Raw genomic sequence first — 24450 nt, forward strand, 5'->3', positions numbered from 1 at the left:
ATATCAAAGTGAATTAAATAGGTGCTCTGATTGCCTGGGTGGGAATGGGAAAAGAAAGAGGACAATTATTAAAAAAAACATGGACTTTATCTCTGCAGGGTTCTGCATTTGGATTTTGACACTAGCACTGATTTTGGCAAATTAAGATATTTTCAGCTGTCCACCTTTACCCTCAACTAAGCTCTCTTTGTCTATATCTGTGGTCTACTGACCTATGTGTTTTTCCTCCTAGGCTTCACAGCCTTCCCTACCCCTGCCATCAGCCCTGTTCTGTGGCCTGAACAAGAACTCAGTTTGAAAATTACCACGAGAATCCGTTGAATTTGAGTGTTGCTCTTCCACTGTATTCAATTTCAGATCATCCTCATATCACCATATTCTCATGGTTAGATGTATCTACTAGATATTCTCCTAGTTTACTTTGTACCTATTGCGACAGAGATCAGGTAGGAAGATGCGCTGTGATTAAAAGGAAAAGCAGCAGCAGTCCATGACTTCCATCACAGTGCCATAAAGTCTGTTGGTTCTGTATTCCAGCCAAAATGGCAGGGCTTCCAGAACAGACTTTGCCTTCCAGCAGCGCCCTGCCTCAAGTGTGACTGACAATGAAATTAATGGGACACAGGCGGTGCAAAGGGGTAACACGAACTCATGTTTCATGTCCTGCACAATGCTGTCGCAGGCTGGTGCAGAGTTTTGTTTAGAGCAAGGGCAGCAGCAAATCTTCATCTGGCAGATGCCGTCACCTACAAGTTCTGCAAAGCACCTTGTAGCTGTGTAGGGCAGCAGCTGAAAGGAGCAGTGGGCCAGCTTTGGGCCGCTCCACTTTGGCAATAGCACAAAGCTTGGTAAAGCAGTGAGAAGGACCCTCTTGCCAAGGCCCAGCTTGCTGTCTGCCAGCCACAGAAAAGACATTCATGCTCTCCAGGGAGTGCATGGACAGGTTTGCCCTGAGACCTTGCAACAAGGGGGAAACCTATGTCCACCTTAAACTATATTTATTTCCACTTGCTACTGGCAGGCCCTCTGGCTTTAGTGTATTCCCAAAGGGCTATGGAGCAGCTGGAAGTGTGGGAATGTCTGGTATCTGTGTTTGATTTGCTGGGACTAGGTGAGAGGTTTCCTCTCTTGTCAGAAGCAGTTCCCTCATGGCACAGATGAGAAGAGATGCAAGGTCCATTTATGTCAACAAAGCGAGTAAAATTATTATATCAAAATCTCTGACAGGATGTCCTACAATGTACTGCAGAGCTCATGACTGAGCCTGCTGGATTTTTTCTGGGTATGTGGTAGGGTATTAAAGCACTTTGAGAGCCCTAAGGGACCCTTTTGCAGCAGTGTAATTTAGGTGGTGAAGGAATAAACTGGGGTCTGCATCATGATGGGACTTGGGCATGCTCCCTTATGATGTTTGGAGGATCCACCACCTCTGTGTGCATAAAGAACAAATTAACTCCTCATGACTCACTGGTGTGATTAAATCCCGTTTGTACAGTTGAGGTGAGAATTTTTGCACTTTTGATGTTGTTCCTGGTCTATTGAGGCAGTAAATCTGGCCTTTTTTTTTATAGGATATTTTGGCTATACTTCCTAAAGGACAATGCCCTCCTGCAAAAAGATTTTGCTCTAAATAAAACATACATTATGCCTGACCTGACAATACTTTTTGCTCTGTTTAGGAATCACCATTAAAGCTAGTAGAGGCAACAAACACATTTTCTTGAGGTGAGGGACTCTGCTGATGTGCAAAGCAGAGAAAAGCTCTGAAAAAGATCAGTGGTTGTTTGTAACTAATCAAATGTTATGAAAAATAACATTGAATATTGTTGCCAAAAAAAAAATAACAGTACTGTTGGAGGAGGATGGGGAGGCCTATTTAAAAAAAAATTGGAAATTAGAGACAGGTCTCTGTCCCCATAAAGCAAGAGACAGTTGGATATCTGTCCTGCCTGAAAGACAGGAGGTTGCTGGGTGCTAATAATGAATGACTGAAAGAAAATTTAATGCAGCTCCACCTTTCAGGGACCCTGCCATCAATGTTTTGTTCTCATGCCAAACTCCTGGACTATAAAAATCTGCCTATAAGCCAAGAAAAAACACTTCCCTGAAAGGATTTTCAAGTTACGACTTCATGGCAAGATGGAAATAAAAAAGGGGAGATCATTTTGGATCTTCTGCCTAATTTGGAGTTTTTGCAAGGGCAAAGAACCAGTTCAGATAGGTAAGAATATAATCTAATTCTTGCTTTACTTGCTCTCATATTGCTCTCCATAAGTGACAAATAGAGTTGACAAATGAAAATGTGTAACATATTCATGTAAGATAGACATACCAGATACTGTTAAATGTTGTATATTTTCATCCTTATAGTTAACAATTTAAGTATTTTATTTTCTTTCTTTCATTACTAAGTACTGTATCAACAGTTTTTTGTCCTAAGTGACTAATCTTATAGAGGAGACCCTCTGAATGTAATCTACACCACAAAAAAAAAAGAATAAAAAAATGGTGACACCCTTTTCAACACATTTCACACATTTTCTTTATAGAAGCATTTACCATATCACCAGCTAGATTTGATTGACCAATATGAAATGCTGCATTACCAGTAATCACATTTTTGGTAGTCTGCTGCACTGCTACCTCCTGGTTTGATTTTTAATGTCTTATGCTTTTCCCAGCTGCTTCATACACAAACAATTGATGTACCAGTTATTGCTGCCTTACTAACTCCAGCAATTTCACTTCCAGAACATCCAAACTTTCTCACTTGTCCTCACTACTGTGTAGAAAAGTGCTAAATTGCCCTACTCCACTTCAGTGCTGCAACCACCTATGGCAAGAAATGGTCCCTTAAAAAAACTGTTTCTGCAAGGACTTACTGTGCACTTGAGTTTGTGTTGCACATTTATGACATAAGGATCTGAATTTCTCAGTTCTTCTCTGCTGATTCTTAGGAATATTTAATAATATTATAGATTTCACTGAGTAAATTAATAACTTTTGATTTGATCTACAGTGGATGTTGTTATGTTGATATTCCTAAGCGTGCTACCTAACCAACACAAAGAAATTTACCCATTTTCATTTGTCAGTCTTTCAGATGGGCCTAGAAGAAATGTTAAAAGCATTTTGTAGCAAGCCTATATAAATTAATCCAAGATGATTAATGTTTTCTTTGTGAAGCTCAGTGATGTGAAAACTGCTTTCTGAAGTRAGGTCTTATATGCACTTAGAGTATATATCTATACTTTTGACAGAGGTAGAACTTAGAGGTCCAAAACCTGAGTTTTGGGTGAGAAGGAAAACCAAGTATCTCTTAGCCAAGAGCTGAAGCTGATAGCAGCCCCAACCACTGAGATCAGCAGCTGCCACTTTGCTGTAAAATGCCACCTGTGATATCTCCTGGAAAGGACTCAATCAAGACTTAGGACAAAAGACTTGCCAGAATTAAATGGGACTTAGACATCTAGAAGGAGATTATTCTTACTTCACTTTTAGGTATCTACAGCTTAAATACAGACAGAGCCTTTCTAGACAATGGAGAGATGCATGTGGTTTTCAGCATGTTCTTGCTAGGCAGGTATGTGAGATGAGAAAGCTGAACTTCTTCTTACTGTTAACTTCAAAGGAGCCTTCAAAGGGCTAATCTGCTCACATTGCAGGTATCTCTGAACTTCAAAAGTCATGGACTTCAAAAGTTCAGTGAGATGAAACTTCTTCCCACAGGCTAGTATCTTCCAGGAGTTATCATTTTTTGCCTTTGAAAATCTCCCCTTTAATGTTTTTCAGCAAAAAAAAAAAGGCAAAGCACCTCATATGGGGTAAATTTCTAAACTACCTTCCTATGATTTTTTTCTTTAGTCCAGGTCTCTGCTGTCAGTAGGAGTGAATGTGCCACCTGGGGCAATTTCCACTTCCATACATTTGACCATGTAAAGTTTACTTTTCCTGGAACCTGCACATACGTCTTCGCTTCGCACTGTAATGACAGCTACCAGGACTTTAACATTCAGATCAGGCGCAGTGCCAAGAACAGCTTCCTGATCTACTTCACTGTCACCATTGATGGAGTGGTCCTGGAGGTGAAGGAGACAGGAATCACAGTGAATGGGAAGAAGTGAGTAAAGACCCTCCTGTTGTTGTGTGCTGCATTTTTATTGCTATGTGTTAGGTGGTCTGGCTGGAAAGCAGTGGCTGTGTATGAGATGTTCATAGCTCTTTGAACAGGGTATTGTGAAGAGTCCCTTCCATAGGTGTGGAGGAGGCAAGAAGTACTTAAACTAAACTACATCTCCCAGGGACCATCACCAACAACTTAAGCAGAGGGCAATGTGTATGTTATAAAAACAGAAGGTGTTTTAAGGTTTTCTTAATGTTGCTTTGATTTGAGAGGGAGGGATGGAAGAAAATACACAAACCCCAACACTTTATTTATAAAAAGTTTAGATTTTGTAGAAGCACTGTGATTCTCCTATTTCTCAAAACATTATTTCTGTGGTACTAACCCTACTGTTGTATGTTGTTCAGGAATAGCTCTTTTAGGTTCTTTTAGGAATAGTTTTCTGGAAATAGAAAGTTGTACTGCTTTACAGATCACAACTTGCCCTAGGATCTGGTTATAAAAAAAGGCAGAATTTTTAGAAGTCAAAATCCATACCTTTAATTCCAATTCAAAATGAACCACAAAGGAAACTGCAAAGAGAAGGGTAAATATATTCCATAAGTAAAAATCATATGCAACAATAGCTGAAAGTTGGGCACGATGCTGAGGGCAGTCCTCGTGAGAAGAGCAGAGTCCAGCTCTTAGTATAAAACTATGAAGGGCCTAGGCAACCTTTGACTCTGGGAAAACCCCTCACAATCTTGCTGGAGAGAAAATTGCAAGCATATGGGCTGTCTTGACAGCCTTCTAGAAACATCTAAATATAGAATAGCACCACTCTGTTGTAAATATAGCACCAAAGCCCATATGTGCCTCCTAAATCAAAGGGGCAAGAAATCTCCTATCTTCTAGCCATTTTCTGTATCTACATTTTGCAGGCTGTTACAAAATGAATGGCAATTGTCTTGATAAGATGGAAAAGTAATGTAGGTCTGAGTTGCATCAGAACATGAGTAACAGAACAGAGCTGTTTATGAATCCCAAATGTCAGTGAAGTCCTGGAAGGATGATGATCTCCTCAGTGTCCTCATAGATGGCCATTTTCCCAATATAGTAATTTTCCTCTTTATAAACTTTTGGGTTAGGTCCTTGGGTTTGGCTGCTTTCTCTCCATCGAGTGGTTGATGCAGTATTGACAAAAGACCAAAATACATTGTGTTGTGGATTTAGGTTGGTAAAAGGTCACAGTGGACAATGTAATGCATTGTATGAAGGCTGACCTTGCAAAGAGTGTTCCCATGTCTTTTTTAGTTCCTTTTAACTCCAGTTTTCCACCCTGTGTGTCTGTGAGGATGTTATCAGTCCTTTTTTCACAGCAATCTGTTTTGTTCCCTTGAATTTCCAGGATCGCCATGCCTTTCAGCTTGAAGAGCATCCTGATTGAGGACACCTGTACTTACTTTCAAGTCACTTCCAAGCTAGGCCTGACACTCAAGTGGAACTGGGCTGACACTCTCCTAGTATGAACAGCCAGTTAGTTGTTTTACTCCTGGTGAACCTCATCAATGATGAAAAGCAGGACTGAATGTGTTGATAGATGAAATTGTGGGAGGGAGGTATCACTGTATCCATAAGGTGATAGAGAAATACCAAACCAGGTAATAGTTTCAGGGGGCAGGGGCAGGCAGGCACAACCACATGGCATTTCCAGCTAATTTTATGTGGCAAAAGGTGACACTGTAAACCCTGGGATATAGCACACCTGTAGTTAGTTCCTCACTCCATGGGGCACTGGCAGCAGCACAGCCCTCCAGCTCTGACTTGCTACTCTGCCTCACGCACATCTTGTGTGGGAAACTAATCTCTGTAACCCAACCTTGGCCTCTTTCATCCCAAAGCCATGCTATGTGGGAATTCCCCTCTACACATCTACCCTACAATATCCTCTTCTGCAGCAGTGAATTTACACTTTGTGTGTGAACACTTATCCTTCACCATCAGGACTGAGATTAACTAAATGGAATTTGTGTGCCATGTTTTGCCATTCAGGGATTAATCCAGTATTTACTGGGTAGGAATGACAATTGCACAATTCAATCCCATTTGAAATCAGTCTGTCTGCAGATAAAATTTATGAGAGATTTGTGATAGAAAAGGAGACTGCTACAAAGTGGGAATGAGCACTACTGTGGTTTTCTGTTGTCAATCACTTTGTAATCACCTTTTAGGGAAAAGCCTTTAAACTCTAAATTTTCCTCTTTTAGCTGGACCTGGAAGAAACTTATAAAGAGAAAATATGTGGTCTGTGTGGGAACTATGATGGCAGTGAGAAGAATGATTTGATTTTGGATGGTAGGTCATAAATACGACATATTCCACCCAGAACAGACCTCTTTACACATGGCATGAACACTGTTACCTGTTTCCTCTGATCAGGGTTTCAGTTTCCTGACAGGCAAATGAACATTTCCGAATACAGGAAACATACTTTTAGAGATTCTGAGATGATTTGGGATTCTCTGCTCTTTTCAAACTTCTAAGAGTCTCTAACCTTTTTGACCCAAATTAATTGCTTGGCTGTCATGCAACAGCATTGCCAGGCTTTCCACTGATAATAACACACTTTAGGGAAGTGTACAAGTGCATTTTCTCTTCTTCCATTTTAATCAATCTACATGTGTTTATTCTTGCCTCTGTAATGAAATAAAAGCATCAGAGAAACACAAGGATTTCTTTGAACATCTTTGAAGAAACTGTGGTGCCATCCACTGACACCTTCAGATATTGCAAATTGCAGGAGGTTGTATGGGTGGAAAGAAACCATCCTGGGATATCATCTGCAGGACTGAAGCCAAAGTTATAACAACATTCCTTCATGTAATAACTGTATGACTATTATACATGCAAACAGAAAACTGTGTATGCTCAAACACCCATAACAAAGCGAAGTCTTCGGAAATTAGGAGAAGCAACGGAAAGGTCAAGACTCTCATGTAATTTTAAATGATAGCAGGCCTTGATGCAAGCATGCCAGATTCCTGGCTCTAGCTCAACAGAAGTTATGCCAGGCTGTCATCCTCTATAATATGGATGCTGGTTCTTTTTGGGCTTCTCATGAAGTGCATACTGCCTTTGAGCCCAAAAAGCAAGTGCATTTTTATAGCCCATTTACTGATCTAAAGAATTGCAGGAAGTTACTGAAATGCATCTGGGGATTTTTGCAGGGTATAAAATGCATCCGAGACAGTTTGGGAACTTCCACAAAGTAGAGGATCCATCACAAAAATGTGCTGATGTGAGCCCAGATGACCACACTGGAAGACATCCCAGGAGGAGAGACAACAGATGCAACACATATGTAAGTATATGAGACCAAGATGTACAAACCCTCCCAACCTACAGTATGGAAGAGACTGTTGAAAAAAGTGTCTAATAGAGAGCATGCACTAAACTGAATTTTTCATGACTTTAACATGAATTGAGCAGAATGATGATCTTATAGCTGAAAGAATATTCTATTAGTGCTACAGAACTATAGACTGTGGGAAAATGCAAAACTGAATGAAAGCTTCCAGTTCAAGAAAAAGGACTTTATACAATGAAAGTTAGACCGGATAATCTCCTGAGATCCCTTCCAACCTGAATTATCATGTGACCCTGGAATTATGTCATCAAAACTTGGGCTGTATGTTCAGAAACCTAAAAGGTGGCAAAATTTCAAGTATTGCTTTTCTTTGCCTTCTTTTCTTCTTTTTTTTTTTTTTTCCTTTTTTTTTTTTTTTTTTTTTTTTTTTTTTTTTTTTTTTTTTTTTTTTTTTTTTTTTTTTTTTTTTTTTTTTTTTTTTTTTTTCGATCTTTTTTTTTAAACAGAAAAAAGCATGCAAGAAACTTATGTCCCGTTTTGGAAACTGCCCCAGAGTGGTTGCCTTTGATGACTACGTAGAGACCTGTGCTGAGGATATGTGCCACTGTGCAGTTAATTCTTCTCACTCTGATTTGGTTTCCAGCTGCATATGCAGCACATTAAACCAGTACTCTCGAGACTGTGTCCTGAGGAAGGGAGACCCTGGGGAATGGAGGACCAAAGAACTCTGCTGTAAGTAGCTGCTGCTCTGGAGATTTCTTCCAGGCTTTCTTTTCTTTTCATTTACACAATCATTCTGATCCCAGCAGAGCAAATCTAGGAGCTCTGGTATCTTCCTTGAATCTATCTGTGAAAGTATTTTAACAGAAACATTGTTAATGGAAGAGCTTCTACAAATTTAACTTGATTTTGCTCCTTAAATTAGAACTATACCTTGATATTGCCCACCTCCTTCTTACAATTAAGTTTTCTCCAGTTCTTCTTTTTTTTTCTGTTTTCATTTTTCCATGCACCGTTAACTGATAAAGAGCCGAGTTTCAACATGCTGACAACTAGACAGAAGTGGTTACTGAGAAATAAAATATGTTTGTACTTATCTTACCCTGTGTTTTCATACTCAGCAGTCTGGCTACTGAGCAGGAAATCTCTGTAAATCCAGGCAGAAGGCTACAGGTGGTTCACCCAAACAGCTGGTGTGGATTGGGATAGCAAATTAATGCCAGAAGGACTCGTGCTTCAGGCAAAAATAAACTGTTATGACTCCCTAAATGATTCTGGTGTTCTTTGCTGGTATTATGACTTCAGCCAACCTTGAGCTAGTAATGTGAAATAGCTCATACTTCCCAGCAGCACAGTTTTGTCCAAAAGATAAAGGAGAAATGGCCATAAAAAGTTCCTTTAAGAGGTTGAACAAACATTACATATCTGGATAGAAGGTCTTGCAAACAAGATATGGAGGAAAGGAGGAAGAAGGAGTTCAGTAGTGACACAAAAATTGGAGAGATCTTATAGATACATCTTTAACACACTCAGTTTTGGTTTGTTCTTGCAGATCAGGAATGCCCAAACAACATGGAGTACATGGAATGTGGAAACTCCTGTGCTGACACATGCGCAGATCCAGAAAGGAGCAAGATTTGTAAGGCCCCGTGTACAGATGGCTGCTTCTGTCCTCCTGGTAAGGCAGCTCACTTCTGCCCATGATCTCACACATCAAGGGACAAAAAGGGAAGTTGTTCCATTTTTTAACATTGCACACAACAAATAAACTGGTTCTTCTAGCGTAATTTAACAACTTTCTCCTTGGAAGTAAGGATCCAACACCCTGACACTGGAGGAGTAGAGGGAAAGTCTTCTAAGGACTAGACAAGAAAAAAAATGGTGCAGAGGTGTTCCTTAGACAGTAAGAATGCAGGTGAAGATGTCTGGTGAGATGCCTCCCTGCTACAGTGACTAAGTCTTGCTGTAGCTTAAGTGACACAAAACATAAAGGCATTTCCAGGTATGTGCATGAGTAAATTTGCACATTAAATTGTCTAAGATGAGGTTCTGATGTCTGTTAGATTTACTATTGGAAAATGGTGGAAACTGGCTCACACCCTTGCATTCTGGCACTTGATAATCCTGCTCATAGTTAAAAATTTCATAACAGGAAATGTTCTTTTCTGGCTTCATTTGAGCTTACTAAGAAATATGTTCTATCCATTTACATCCGATGGGGCTTGGTGGGGTGTTTTCCTTAAAAAGTATCTCGTTCATTTTAAGAAATGCTGGATATTCCAGGGTTTTCTCTATGCTCCAATGTTCCCTGATGGTGTTTCCTAGATTCAGCAAAATAATATTAACCAGCCAATATGTTTGAACAGGAACTATCCTTGATGACCTCAGCAGCAAGAAGTGCATCCCCAGAGACAGCTGCCCCTGTACGTTTCAAGGCAAAGTCTACTCATCTGGAGGAACTTACTCCACTCCCTGCCAGAACTGGTACTGTTGTGGTGTTGATTGCATTAACAAGGCAGAAGCATTTATTTCAAAACAACGATGAGTTGCATTCTGTACTTTCCTCCTTTTTTTTTTTTTTTGTTTAACATTTTCTCCTCCTTAAATCCTGGAAATTTTGAGTGACTGAACTTAATGGGCTTTGGGTGTTTCACCACATCCTCATTTACTCCTTTCAAGGCCTGAGCCTACCTGGTCGGGCTGTTTTCTCTTTTTTGCACATCCTGTGCGAATTGCTCATTATCTCACAATTAGCTGCTGAACAGTTGCATCAGTAGCACAAGATGTTGTGAGATCCTGCAAGGTTTTTTCTTTTAAAAGACAAGTAAACAACTTAGGCTCTGAAAATCATTTCTTGCTTTCCCCGTCTCAGTATGTCTCTGAGGGAGCCAGCTCAAAGCCCAATGCAGTTAACTGTCTCACTGAGAGGAATTCAACCTTCACACTATAAGGCCCTAATATAAAGTCTTCCACCCACAGGGTTTTAATAAGAAGCCAAGATAACAAGCTAAAAATGCAAACAGGCTGCATCTGTGCAGAATTAAATGGTGTAGCACCTTTATTCCCTGGAAGCTGTGTTTATTCTAACTGCTGCTTTTTGGGTTTTGCACAGCACTTGCAAAGGAGGCCACTGGAGCTGTATCTCTCTGCCCTGCTCTGGAAGTTGCCATATAGATGGAGGATTCCATATAACAACATTTGATAATAAGAGATTCAATTTTCATGGCAACTGTCATTATGTCTTAGCTAAGGTATGAGCCATTTCTCTTTTCACTCCTAAATCTCTTAGTAGTATGAGGCATTAAACTGGAGCTTTATATGACTTAATTTAATTAAATGGCACCAATCCAGCAAAGCACTTCAGCACATGCTCAGTCTCAAACCTCATAAATTTGGAATTTGCAATGGATTGCAGGTTAATTGCTGATGCTTAGCTTCAAAATTTTGCAGCTTCAACACAGTTGTACTTTTTTTTTAATTAAATAATTTTCTTAATGGATGTATTAGTGTTGGTTTAAGCATTTCTTCTGAAGCTTTGTTCATGTGTGGCTGTCAGAAGGAAGTGGATGAAGCGAAGTTTCTGCAAAAAGATTGAATTCCTTATGAATGCCTGCAAATGAGATCCACACAGACCAATAGTAAGCAAACAGAGTGCAAAGGAAAGTTAGTGAAAATCATTGATTTTGGCAATGAAATAAACAGTTTGCATTTAAAAATACCCCAGTTCTTTCATTACTCCACATTAGCCTTCCAGTGACACCTTTTTCTCTTCTAGCTCCCATCCGTAACATGCTGACAACTTCTGCAATAACTTTTTCATGTCTTCTCAGAACACTGACGACACAGTTGTGGTGATTGGAGAGATCATTCAGTGTGGGACTTCAAGGACAATGACTTGTCTAAAGAATGTATTGGTCACGCTAGGAAGAACCGTGAGTAACTGACTAATTGGTGATACACAGTAGGTCACTTCTATTTTCCCTGCATTCCTCTATGGTGCTTGYACATTGACCTCAGAGGTTATGGGGTTTTGAAGACATTACTCCTTGACGCTTAATGAAGCTTGTCAGTTGCTCTTGTCTGTCTCATGTCATATGCACTCACTGCTGTGGGCTTTTCTTCTTTTTCCCTGCAGACTATAAAAATATGTTCCTGTGGAAATATCTACATGAATAATTTCATTGTGAAGCTGCCTGTAAGCAAAGGTAAATGCTTTTCTTCACACCTTCCTCAGAGGAGCCTACATCTATTTGCAGAAGGATTCCTGTTCCTTTCTCTGAAAAGAACATGATTCTACTAATTGTTAGGTTGATACTAGGTCTGGGATTCCCTGGGAATCCCTGTGTTACTGGATGCGCTGGTAAACGGAAGTTCCTGTTTACTCAGCTTCACAAAGATTTGCAAGTGCATGCAACATTTTTTCTTTTTCTTCTTTAGATGGCATCACCATCTTCAGACAATCTACATTTTTCATCAAAATCTTGAGCTCAGCTGGAGTGCAGATTCGAGTGCAAATGAAACCTGTAATGCAGCTCTCCATAACAGTCGATCATTCTTTTCAGAATCGCACCTCTGGTAGGACCCATAAGGATAAACTCTTCCATTTGCTGAAGAAAAACTCTGTGATGTTTAGTGTATGCAGATCTTTTTGACTCCATCTATTTAAACAGGTCATCATCAGAGACTTGTGAAATGCAGACTATGTTCTTGGTTTTGCCACAAATCTCCTGTTTACACCATTTAAGATTTTTGTGTTTCTGTTTCCTATCTGTGCAGTGGGATTACACCCTGTCTCTTGGACACATTTTGTTTTTGTTTTGCCATTTCCTTTGTTTATAAGCCTTTGGGGAAGATACTTCTCTGTCTGCCAGTGTTTACTGAAGCAAATTTAAGCAGTTCCAATCCCTGTGTTATCACTAAGTGCTACTCAAATACAGAAAAATAATAATTTCACTCTAAACACAGGCTCCTATCTGATTTGTGGGAACATCAGGAAGTCTCTGAAGGAAAATGGGTTTCTCCCAGGCAAGGTCCATTATAGAGCTAAGAGTGCTCATCTAGAAGCCATTTCCTTTTTCATGCATCTGGGTATTTCTTCTTTTCTTTTGCTTTTCCCCCCCTCCTACACAAGGTCTTTGTGGCAATTTCAATAATGTCCAGACTGATGACTTCAGAACAGTCACTGGAGCTGTGGAAGATTCAGCTTCTGCTTTTGGTAACTCATGGAAAACTAGAGCCAGCTGTTTTGATGTTGAGGACAGCTTTGAAGATCCTTGTTCAAACAGTGTGGATAAAGGTATGGGCCTTTTCATCCCTGGCTTATCAGTGCTAAATAATTTTCACATGATGGATAATCATAAAAGCTTTAGAAACCTTACAACATCAAAACCCTCTGCCTTTGAGGCTATTACTAGAGRGAAAACATAGTGTTTTGAAGGTCTTTAAGAGGATAGCTTTGCTTTTAAAACAAAAAGAGAGCTCTGCTGGAGAAAGAGCCAACACCTTCACAGATGACTTGAAAATCACACACAGCATCAATGAGAGCAATTTAAGTTTAAGGCAGAACATACTTGGTTGTCAATATTTGGGCATGTTCTTAATCCAATCTAGGCTTTTAGAGCTGTGCTGAAGTCCAGAGGAAGAGGTCATCAACAGCAAGAGTTGCACTGTACTAAGAGTCTGGTTTGATTAATCACTTTGTCTGGATTTGGATATATGTAGGATTTGGACTGACCTCTCCTAGGTACTGCCACACGTAATTAAAGCTGCAGCTCATAGCCAYGCAGCTCTCTAATTATTACATGTTTGATGTTATTGCTTGACTGCAAGATATTACCTGACTGTAAAGAATTAGAAAAGTTTGATGAAAAATAGTGAAAATGGGGAGGTTTTGTATATGTTCTGCAAATCCAGCTGCAGTGATAATGTCAGGTACTTGGAAGGTGAAACGTTCCTTTTAGGAAGATTGCTGGTCACCCATCCAACTGTGCTTATCCCTTTGATATGTTAATAAACTGTATTTCCATCCAGCATTATCTAAACACTTTAGGATGTTCCAGTTCTATGTGGTACCTGATAAGAATATAGATTCAGACWGTAATGTGATTTAAGTGACTAAGGAAAATTATGTTTTCTCCCACTTCAGAAAAATTTGCCCAGCATTGGTGTGCTCTTCTGTCCAATACAAGCAATGTGTTTGCTGCCTGCCATTCTGTTGTAGACCCTTCTGTGTACATCAAGGTAAGGCACTGGTCCAAATGGGTGGTTTAATCCAGTCCAGAGACTGATCTCCATGAAGTTTGTCTGGCCTAGGGGAGTGAAATAGGTTGCAGTAATGACTGATCACAAAGATGTTCACTGATGCTGATTAGAAAAAATTATAAAATGAGAGTTTGTGCAATATAAGATGGGCTTTTTTTGCTACAGCCATATGAGTAATTGACTGTCATCACTGGCATCTGCTGCATGACTCAGAAGCAAAAGGAAAAAAATTAGCTCAAGATTTCAAAGTTTCAAGGAGTGAAATCTGTTCACTCTTTGACAAGCAGCATCAGTGTTTCTGTGTGGAATTGAACTGAARGTTTTACGAGGCCCATGGATTTCCTCTGCCTTGGTTCAAAATTCACATCTGGGATCAGAATATGTATTTACATTGTTTATATCTCATTTATTACCATGGAATCATGTTTCAAAAGCATGAAGCTGCCTATATGTTCTCTTGGTGTACAGCTCTATGAGGCTGCTGAGGAAGCTGGCTGAGCTAGACTTGCCACATCTATGTGGATGGTAAAGAAGTTCCTGCAAAACCATAGAAAGTTCATGTTGGGGATGGGTGTGATAAAACTTACTGAGAAAATACCCGAGCCTGAAATTTTGTCTAAAATTGAATATGTCTTCAGGTACCTTTACAAATATGATTTATGTGTTACCTCTCCCAAAGGAAAATATATCCACTTGAGAATTTATGTAAACTAAAAATAAAATAGGATTTTGCAATTTTCTATTGAAGGAGAGTGATAACCAGTTTCTTATAGATATGTCTGTTACTCTTGCTGATCACATCAGATTTTAAACCAAGATTCATGAAAGCATTTTCCACAACATCAGCAGTAGCAGAAGTCACTGTCTATCCAGTATGATCCTACTGCTCCAGAGTGATTAGCTCTGGCTGTGTCTGTGTTCTGTTGTCCAGCCCACCCAGTTAAAACAACTCCAGCTTTAAATTCCATCTATGCTTACATGACCAGTTTTTAAAATGTCGTTACATATGACTGACTCTCTGTAAACCATTTTCTGTCATGGACCTGTCATGCAATCGGGTGTATCTAGAGAGGTGCACAAGTGCCAGTCACCACTGTGCATAATCTTCAGTTGTGTATATTTTCAGATTATATAATTTGACAAGTCTTAATCTTCATGGGAGGCTGGTATAGACATTTCTTAGTTTCTTAATGAACTATAGATGCCCTATCTTTTTTAATATTCATCTGTTAAATGAGTGTTAGACATGTCATTGCAGTTTCTGTAACTGATTTGCTATTTCTCAGGTTTACATAGTATTTGATTAGCATACATTCTCTCTTAGAGATATAAGGCTTCATTGATAATAATATTTTAAAAAAATATATTGGTTGACTGCTTTTGAATTACTACCCTGTTTCTTCTATGAGTGGACATAACAACACCCATGTCTTTTTCTGTCCTTTAGAAATGCATGTATGACACCTGTAATGCTGAGAAGAGTGAAGTTGCACTGTGCAGTGTGCTCTCTACTTACTCCAGAGACTGTGCTTCAGGGGGTGTGTCACTGCAGGGCTGGAGGCAGGGTGTCTGTGGTATGTGAACTGAAATTCCTTGGGCAAGGATGTGGGGGAACAGCTTCAGGATAGCCCAGTTTGTGGCATTCAGATGTCTTTTGTCTTTAGTCATCAAGTTAGAGAGTCTTTGAAAAACAGAATCAGCATTTTTCCGCAAAATTATTCTGCCTGCCAAAATCAGTTTGTGGCCACTTCATGCCCTTACAGTGCTTGTTCCTTGTGTAAAATATTAATTGAATTCTCTATTCATTGAAGCAAAATATTACAAGGCATATTATTCAAATCAAAACCGAAGTTAGGGTTAGTTTTTGTTCAGGTTTAGCCCTCTTGTCTTAGGCAACACAAATGACATTACTGTTATTTACTGCATTTTTCCATCTTATAGTAAAATAGTAATGTTTCAAAATAAATACATATTGGTGATCATGTGGAAATCTTCAAAAGACATTTTCAGCTCAGGACTATCTAAAAAGTGAACAAAAGTTTCTTTTATTGACATACACATTGTCACCAAATTCTGAGTTCAGAGTCTACGTGTGTATAGGGAAAACGTTTCCTTTGGAGCTGCCAGAATTTATTATAAGATTGTATAAGATCTGAGAATAAAGCTCACTATTTTTGATTCTGAATTTTGCTTCAACATTTCCAGTTTTTCATTGATGATCAGATAGTCCAAGKGAGATTTGCCTCTATCAACATGAAAATAGAAGTATGGATTTTTTGACTAATAGCACATCTGAATAGACAACATAACAATGATTATGTTCTTGAGTTTGAAGCAGCTATGATCTATTTAAGTGCCTGACTTAGAGGCCAGCTGGGATACTTAATAGAGGCAAACAATGTAACTGCTATGATGCATTGTCAAAAGCATTTAAGACTGTGATAAGAACAATTTTACAAACCTGTGCAGAAATAATTCAAAGGAACATTGTGTACTAAATTGTCCTAGAATCCTGCAGAGTTATGCACTAGACACAGTCACTGTTTATTGAAAGTTTTGTTCCAAACATAGAATTACTGGCATTTTTTATGGCAAATCAAGAGTGTTTCGCAGAAATCTGTGTTCTTAAGGCAYGGTAGGTAATATTGACTCAAACAGTGCAGTAACCTTGAGAAAAAAATGTTAATAGCCTAATCAGCACAATCATTTTAGGCCTTATTTAAGAAGAAATAATCTTTCAGGAACATGCCTGTGATAAGAGTGAAGGTTGCACTGTTTTTGAGTGAAATACTAAATGGGCCGCAACATTCACTCTGTTCTGCCAGTGAATCTCAAAGGAATCTGGATTCCAGTCTTTTTTTGAAAAATGCAGCTTTAATGTGGATGATGTTTCTTGATAAAAATGGATGTCATCTCTACGGATCAGTACTACAGATTTTATGGCAGAGCTTTCACAGTGGTGTATATTGTCAGTGAAAATTAACTGGCTTTTTATTGTCTTACAGGGTTAGTTGAGTTGTTTAGATTTTGGTATTTACCTGCTCACCCAGAGATCTTAGAAATGTTGYTTCTCATTTCCCCAGAGAATGACAAAAAGAGTTTTCCTCAAGAGAGCTGAAGCACTCTTTCCTTGGTAGCATCAAACGATCAGCAGAGTTCTTTGTCACTGCCATTTAACATCAAAATTTTTCTCTTACAAAATATGGTCATTTCTTAAGTTATTTCTCAGCCAAAGAAATAATTAATAAAGGTCAGAAAAGGAAATTTTAATTACAAGAACAAGATAGAAGTTATTGGCATTAAGATAGAAATGAAAATTGTAGAAATTACAAAAATATGTAGCCTGCTGAGTATTTCAGTATTCAGTGTCATATAGCGTAGGCTATGTCAGTAGATTTCCCCAGAACCCAGGGAGMTAAAGTCTGGTAGTTTGATAAAAGCATGTTTATGGCTACCAGTGCACAGAAAGGCAGACTAACATCATGAGAGATGACTGCACAAAGAAGGCCATACATCCCTTTTATTTCTCTTGCAAAGATCCCTCTGAGGAGTGTCCTGAGACTATGGTTTATAACTATAGTGTCAAGTACTGTAACCAGTCGTGCCGCTCGCTGGACGAACCCGATCCGCTGTGTCGGGTCAGGATCGCGCCGATGGAGGGCTGTGCTTGCCCTGAAGGCACCTACCTTAACGATGAGGAGGAATGTGTGGCTCCAGATGACTGTCCCTGCTACTACAAAGGCAAGATTGTTCAGCCTGGCAACTCCTTCCAAGAGGACAAACTGATGTGGTGAGTTGCTCTGATGATGCAAAGGCTGCTGTGTGCYTGGGGACATCACGGCTCACAGGAGAACTGTTTGTTTCAATCCATGAATGGCATCATTTTGCAGTTAGGGATAATGACAGATTTCTCCTAGATTGCACCTTCCTCTGGCAGCAGGTTCAGCAAAGGTTAAGATCCACATTCCTGCTAGCAAACAAGAACCTGAAAACATGTTAAGCAGAACAATATTGGTAATCTATCGCTAGACAAAGTTCATTGATGTGTAAAAAAAAAATCTGTAAACAGTGGGAGCAAGTTTTCTACAAGACAGAAGGCTTGGAGGAGTTTCAGCCTTTGAAATTAAAAAGCAAAGTGAAAACCACCACACCCTCCTGCAGAGTATTTAAAAAATAATTTTTTTTTAAACACAAACACCCAGCTCTCAGTGTTTAAACTCTTATTTTTAAAGAGAGAAATTTGGGGGAAGTTCTAAAAATAACATAATTAATTTGCATTTTCAGTGAAAAACAATTGTCATTATTTTCGTTTTCAACTAGTTTAGGGCAGCAATGCAAACAACTACCAAGGGAAGGCTTTTTTATTATCTTTAGATGTTTATATGTTGTCTATCTGTCTTCCAACTGAGGATTGTAGGCTACTTTGTAATCACATATTCACTGAGTAATTTAAGAGATCTCTTATTTAAGAAAGTATTAGTCTTATCTTATGGAGTGGAAAATGGATGCTTAGGAAAAACTTGATTTAGGGAAAATACACAATAAGCCAGTGGCAGATGAAGGAAGAGTATTTAAGAGCTGGGTCTTTTAATCTTCCTTCTGGGGATGGTAATTCATGTCTGTGAAACTGATAGCTGTACCAAATATTCATTTTGAGAGGAATTTGTTATTCATGTGACTAGTGAAGCTTTGCAGTGCCTTTTCCTCTGTGGGAGGAGAAAAGTGCAAAGAGCTGATGTGTTTTGTTTTATGGAATCTCTTTAGCAAATGCATTCAAGGAAGATTAGACTGCATTGGAGAAACTGTCTTGGTAAAAGGTGAGATTTCATTAAATAATGGCATTATGGTGTCAGACAGTATTTATAATGTTTTTCTGTGTTAACTCTCACTCYCTGTAACATTTTAGTATTCTGCACATTTTTTCATTCTCCCTGAAATGTGGTAGTTATTGATAACATTTGTCTTTGTAAAATGTCACCAGACTTACTAGATTCTTTAGAAGATGAGGATATTTCCCAAAGCTTAGAAGTTATCTGCCTTCTTCTCCCTTCACTGTTACTGGGCAGAAGCAATACTATTAGAAACTTTAAATGATAGACACCTGCTGCCCTCTGAAATTCTCTGGCTGGGTTTGCAATTGCTGATGGCATCCTTATTGCTCTCTCCAAATTACCTTGCTGAAATGTTTTCTTCCTCCTGCAGATTGCCCAGCTCCTATGTATTACTTCAACTGCAGCTCTGCAGGTCCCGGAGCGACTGGCTCGGAGTGCCAGAAAAGCTGTAAGACACAGGACATGCACTGTGTAAGGAATTCACCTCCCAGCAGGGGCCAGGACAGCATGGCTGTGCATGTAGGATTGTCCTTATCAGGCACTGATGGGGGTGTGTTGTGCTGGTCACAGACAGCTACTTCACTGCTAACACAGCAGCTGTAGCTAATGATGTGCCTGTGGTATTTGCAGCATGATTGACACCAGCTTGCAATAAGGGAGTTTCTAAAAAAATCCAAAACTTTGGCTTCTGGAGCTAGCACATCTCTGCTGGTTCCCTGTYCTTTCTGTGCACTAACAAGTTGTCTTCTTTATCTTCTAATGTGCAGTATGTCACAGAATGTGTTTCGGGCTGCATGTGTCCTGATGGACTGGTACTGGATGGCAGTGGAGGATGTATTCCTGAAGATCAATGCCCTTGTGTCCATGGAGGACACTTTTATAAACCTGGAGAAACCATCAGAGTGGACTGCAACACATGGTACATTATCCCAGGAAACCTTTTTTTACAAAAAATTGTCAGACCATAGAGCAATCATGGGGCAGGCTGTGCTTTGAAGTCTTCCTCTTCATCATGAGAGCCATTGGGCTGCTGGTAAAAATAAAGGGGGAAGAGTTTCTCTGCACCATGCTCAGTGAGCCTGCACTTGGGAAGAACAAGTACCATGATCTTCTGTCAAATGATTTCCATCCTTTTCCATTTTCCCACCAGCTTCACAAACATCAGTCTGGCTGGTCTGTGGTTGCTCATTCAATAAGGGGGGATTATGTCTGTGTCTGTTGGGCACAGCTGAACCCCAGAAAATAAATTTAGTCAAAGGGGAATTGCCATGGTCCTTCCTTGAGACTTGCAGTGCTTCCAGATGTGTAGTTCGCCAGATAATTACTCCAGTTGCTCCAGTTTCTGGTATAATTCTGCCATAGATTTCCCTGTTATTACTGATTATGGTGGGTAAAATGCTTTGAATCCTTATCCATTATTTAGCAAGTATGAGACTGTCTAGTTCTGCCAAGAGGATGCACAGAAAATAAGAGCTGGAAACACTTTGGTCTGATCACCGTTGGTACATGCAATCAAGTTTACCAGGTGAAATCAAAGCCCGAAAAGCAGTCGTTTCGATCACCGAGTCATTAAGTTTTATTGCAGTGAGGGCTTAGTTTTCTTATGAGAACAGGACACACGTGGAAAAAAAAAAAAAGAATGCAGTCTCTGTGTCAAGGCTGYAATAACCAAAATTTTCTATCTATGGTCCTCCTGAACTAGAGGTAAGGTTTGTCAGGGTGTGGTGGGTTGACCCTGACTGGACATCAGATGCTAGCTGATGATCCACCTAGCTGCTTTATCACTACCCTCCTCAGCAGGACAGGGTTGGGGATAAAATAAGATGAAAAAGCTTATGGGTTAAGATAAAGACAATTCAATAAAGCAAAAGCAAAGGCTGTATGCAGAAACGAAGGAAAACAAAATATTTATTCCCTACTCCCCATCAGAGGGTGATGTCCAGCCCGCTTTCCAAGGAGTAGGGCTTCAGAAAACAAACATCATAATAACAAATGCACCGATGCTGTGGGGGTGCTGCTCGGCAGTAGCCAAAACACCGGGGTGTTACCAACACCTTTGGAGCTGCCAATGCAAAGCAAAGACGTATGAGGGCTGCTGAGGGAAAAAATTCTCTCCATCTCAGCCAGAGCCAATACACAAGGGAAGACAGAGATATTTGTTCACGCCACTGTAACAGAACAGCAAAATGATCCCTCACAGATTAATATTCAGAAATGGTTGAAATATTCAGTTCCTCACCTTGAATTTGTCTCCTACACTCCCACTGTCTGCTGCCAGGTTGCAATTATTMAAAATATATTTGAAAGAAAAAATTGAAGAAATGTGTCTAAGTAGTAAACATGAACTCCCTCATTGATATGGCATCTCTGATTGATTTGGCATGATTTCAGAACAGCTGAAAAGGCACTGCAAGCAAGAAAACTTTTAATTATTCCACCCTTGTTTGAGATTAAGGAAAGCCCATATTGATTCTTTGCATTTTGCTTCCCAGCACCTGCAACAAAAGGCAGTGGAACTGCACGGACCATCCCTGCAAGGGAACTTGCACTGTCTATGGAAATGGGCATTACATGAGCTTTGATGGGGAGAAGTTTGATTTCGTGGGAGACTGTGACTATATCCTGGCTCAGGTACCAATCCATTTTCACTTTCCTATCCATATGCTCTTCACAGCTCACACTGAAGGCTTCAGGCTGGATAATTATAAGGCATTTCCATGCAAAATAGCCAACACTGATGAGTAGAGCCTATTCTCCTCCTCTTGTACTTRAAACTGATACAGTTAGGTGTCCACATAAAGTAAAGCAAAGCAAATTGACCCTCAGAAGTGACACAAGAGGGCACTGTGTGATCCCAAACAATTGACTCTGTGGCTGGTCAGCCTTTTCCTGATGTCATTGCAGCATTTTCAAGGGAAAGGAATTAGTGTGGTGTTGAAGAGTGTTTCTCTCAGCCATCCAAGACTGACATTATTTTTGTTGTGACAGAAGCACTCATAGGTTAGCGTGTGAGCTAACCTATATATCACGTATAATAATTGCATGTAATGGGACAGCACCCAGTAAGACATTTTATCATGCCCAAACTACAGATGATTTTGCTAATTTTAAGAAAAATATTTTTACCTTTTTGGACTGCTGCTATGAAAAGCTCATTTTTTCCCCTTAGTTTTTCTTTTTTAAAATCTTGGTCAAGTATGAACGTGTCACCAGGTCATCTTCCACCAGATTATTCTAAAATTCCTAGAGTTTTAGTGAATAAAGTCAGATCAGAGTGTCATTCATTTAGAGCTCCTGAAAATGCTTATGGCTGGTCTAGTTGCTTGAAAAGATCTGATAGAAAGTTATCTGTTTTTCTAAGGATTTTTGCCCTAATAACATGGATGCTGGCACCTTCCGGATTGTGATTCAGAACAACGCCTGTGGGAAGTCACGCTCCATCTGCTCCCTAAAGATCACATTGATTTTTGAGGTTTGTCTAGAACTGATTATAACCAAGGAGCTGTAGTCTTGATTTTGTAATAATTACTGTATCATCCTCTTACATTCCAGCTCAGTTGCTGCTAGATAGTACCTAAATGGAAGTCAAACAGCCAGCAAGCAAAGGCAGGGTAGCTGGGAAAGGCTTAGGTATTTGATGTTAACAGGGATTGAACACTTCTGGGGGTGAGGGGAAAGTGCCAAGTCAATGGCACTCTATGCATGTGTATTTGTGTTTGTGTGTTTGCATCTGTGACTGTGGCTCACATACCTGGCAGTAAACCAAGACMGAGTGTGAAGACCACAGAAAAGGAAGATAAAGAATGAGAGGCAGAGTCCAGTGCTGTTACACCAGGGTTTCTATCTGATTTCTTTCCGTGCAATGTATCTGTTCCTTTGTAGAGCAGTGAAATAAGGCTCTTGGAAGGAAGAATTCAGGAGATAGCCACTGATCCAGGTGCTGAGAAAAATTACAAAGTGGACCTCAGAGGAGGTTATATTGTAATTGAAACAAATCAAGGGATGAACTTCATGTGGGACCAAAAGACTACTGTTGTTGTTCATGTGGCCCCATCATTCCAGGTAAGTGTGGGGTAGACTGGGAATTACAACTTCAAACTCAGACCTATGCACCCAGAACTGGAGTGCCAGTTTGAAAAGCAGGACTTGGAAAAAAGTTTGCTTTAGTGGACAAGAAGAAGCAGCAAGCAGACCATATCTTGTGTTTTATTGCACTGTGTTCAGTATGAAACACTCCAGAATATTTGGGGCTACAAAAGTAAAGCCAGGCACTTTGCAGTATTGATAACATTGTAGCAGAGTGTTCTTGTCATTTGAAGTCCRGCTTTTCCTAAGCTATTTTTTTGCTGTCTGTTCAGAAACTTGCAGCTATTTGGCCTTTACAGGTTCTATAGTTTATTTCTGTCAAAGAGTGGGCTGCATTCAAAATAACCAAACTGTTTACTGTGCCTACACAAATTACGCAGGGAAAAGTCTGTGGTCTTTGTGGGGACTTTGATGGCCGCTCAAGGAATGACTTCACAACCAGAGGGCAGTCCATGGAAATGAGCATCCAGGAGTTTGGAAACAGCTGGAAAATAACAAGCACCTGCTCGAATATAAACATGACAGACCTGTGTGCAGATCAGCCTTTCAAGTCTGCCCTAGGACAGAAGCACTGCAGCATCATTAAGAGTAACATCTTTGAAGCCTGTCACAGTAAGGTAATCCTGTTCTCTCATCCTCAGTGGTTTCACACTAGATATTTGTTGCTATTTTGCAGCATATTTGCAGCACATTTTTGCTATTAAAGGCTACTGCACAGTAGTACAAGGCTACCTCTGTCAAAGCCTCACTTSACAGCCATGCCAGTTAAATCCTGTTGCACAGCATTGAGGAAACAGCCTGCTTTGAACAGCTGAAGATAAAGAGGATAGTAACTGGCCATCAGAAGTAGAAAGCTAGCTAAATGTAGACATAAGTTAATCTAGGACTCTTTATATGGTGATCCTGGGATGTTCAGTTAAGTTATCTAAAGAGACTAATTATTTGGTTTATTTTAGTCACAAATTGAATTAATTTGAACAGAAACAAGGCTATTCTTCTTAATTAGAATGTCTATACAAAGCTTCAGTGCACTTTAATAAAAGGTTTAAAAGACAAACTTGGCTTAATTTCATTGGTTAGTTTATGTTGGCAATGGTTAAAATACAAGAGACATGAATTTCAGTGGAAATGGCATTTCCTTTCATACTCAATCACAGTCCCTCAGTTTAAGAGTGCACACACTCTGTAGTTGTGCTAAGCCAAAACAAAGTAGTTCAGAAATCAGACTGGGAGGACATTTTGAGTGTGTCAGCACCACACATAGAAGAATGGGAAAATTTAGAGTCCAGTTCTACCAGGCAGGTGAAAATAGAAAACTACCTGTTGTAAAATACCATGGCTCCTTCATGGCAATCCCAGTCTGTCCCAACCTGCCAGTGCATCTTTCCCCTCATTAAAATACAGTGCAGCAGATACAGTAGTGGTGACAGATCTGTTGGTGTTTTGACAGGTGAACCCAATTCCATATTATGAATCCTGTGTGTCTGACTTCTGTGGCTGTGACAGTGTGGGTGACTGTGAGTGTTTTTGCACCTCAGTCGCTGCTTACTCCAGAAGCTGCAGCAGAGCTGGTGTCTGTATCAACTGGAGAACCCCTGCCATTTGCCGTAAGTCCTGCTCTGGAACTGCACACAGAAAGCAGTGCCCCCTGTGCTCAGGCACTCAGGGGATAAAGAGGAGCAGAACACTTACATTGCTATGTGTGTGTGACTGAACAAGCTCCTTTTATCATGTTTACCTTAATAAAATCTTTTAAACAAGATTAAAAAATAGCCCCTGCCCAGTGTCTGAGACCTAAATGT

General features: G+C 39.8%; 1 protein-coding gene across 1 annotated transcript in view; it reads left to right on the top strand.

Moving 5' to 3' along the window:
• Positions 1–2139: 2139 nt before the first annotated feature.
• LOC130584442 (mucin-5B) overlaps positions 2140–24450 on the top strand; it is a 39036-nt gene continuing 16725 nt past the window's right edge. Inside the window, exons 1-24 of the mRNA XM_057384416.1 lie at positions 2140–2221; positions 3865–4120; positions 5511–5625; positions 6370–6457; positions 7330–7463; positions 7976–8201; positions 9022–9147; positions 9836–9953; positions 10582–10720; positions 11300–11401; positions 11605–11674; positions 11907–12044; positions 12601–12765; positions 13615–13709; positions 15178–15304; positions 17268–17520; positions 18495–18547; positions 18933–19033; positions 19330–19481; positions 21055–21193; positions 21924–22034; positions 22445–22624; positions 23029–23265; positions 24099–24255. Coding sequence (XP_057240399.1) covers positions 2140–2221; positions 3865–4120; positions 5511–5625; positions 6370–6457; positions 7330–7463; positions 7976–8201; positions 9022–9147; positions 9836–9953; positions 10582–10720; positions 11300–11401; positions 11605–11674; positions 11907–12044; positions 12601–12765; positions 13615–13709; positions 15178–15304; positions 17268–17520; positions 18495–18547; positions 18933–19033; positions 19330–19481; positions 21055–21193; positions 21924–22034; positions 22445–22624; positions 23029–23265; positions 24099–24255 — 3364 coding nt within the window. The remainder of the gene's footprint in view (positions 2222–3864; positions 4121–5510; positions 5626–6369; positions 6458–7329; positions 7464–7975; positions 8202–9021; positions 9148–9835; positions 9954–10581; positions 10721–11299; positions 11402–11604; positions 11675–11906; positions 12045–12600; positions 12766–13614; positions 13710–15177; positions 15305–17267; positions 17521–18494; positions 18548–18932; positions 19034–19329; positions 19482–21054; positions 21194–21923; positions 22035–22444; positions 22625–23028; positions 23266–24098; positions 24256–24450) is intronic.

Source organism: Malurus melanocephalus, unplaced genomic scaffold, assembly GCF_030028575.1.
Source record: "Malurus melanocephalus ecotype Western Australia unplaced genomic scaffold, MMel_1.1 scaffold_708, whole genome shotgun sequence".
In the NCBI taxonomy this organism is placed as follows: domain Eukaryota; kingdom Metazoa; phylum Chordata; class Aves; order Passeriformes; family Maluridae; genus Malurus; species Malurus melanocephalus.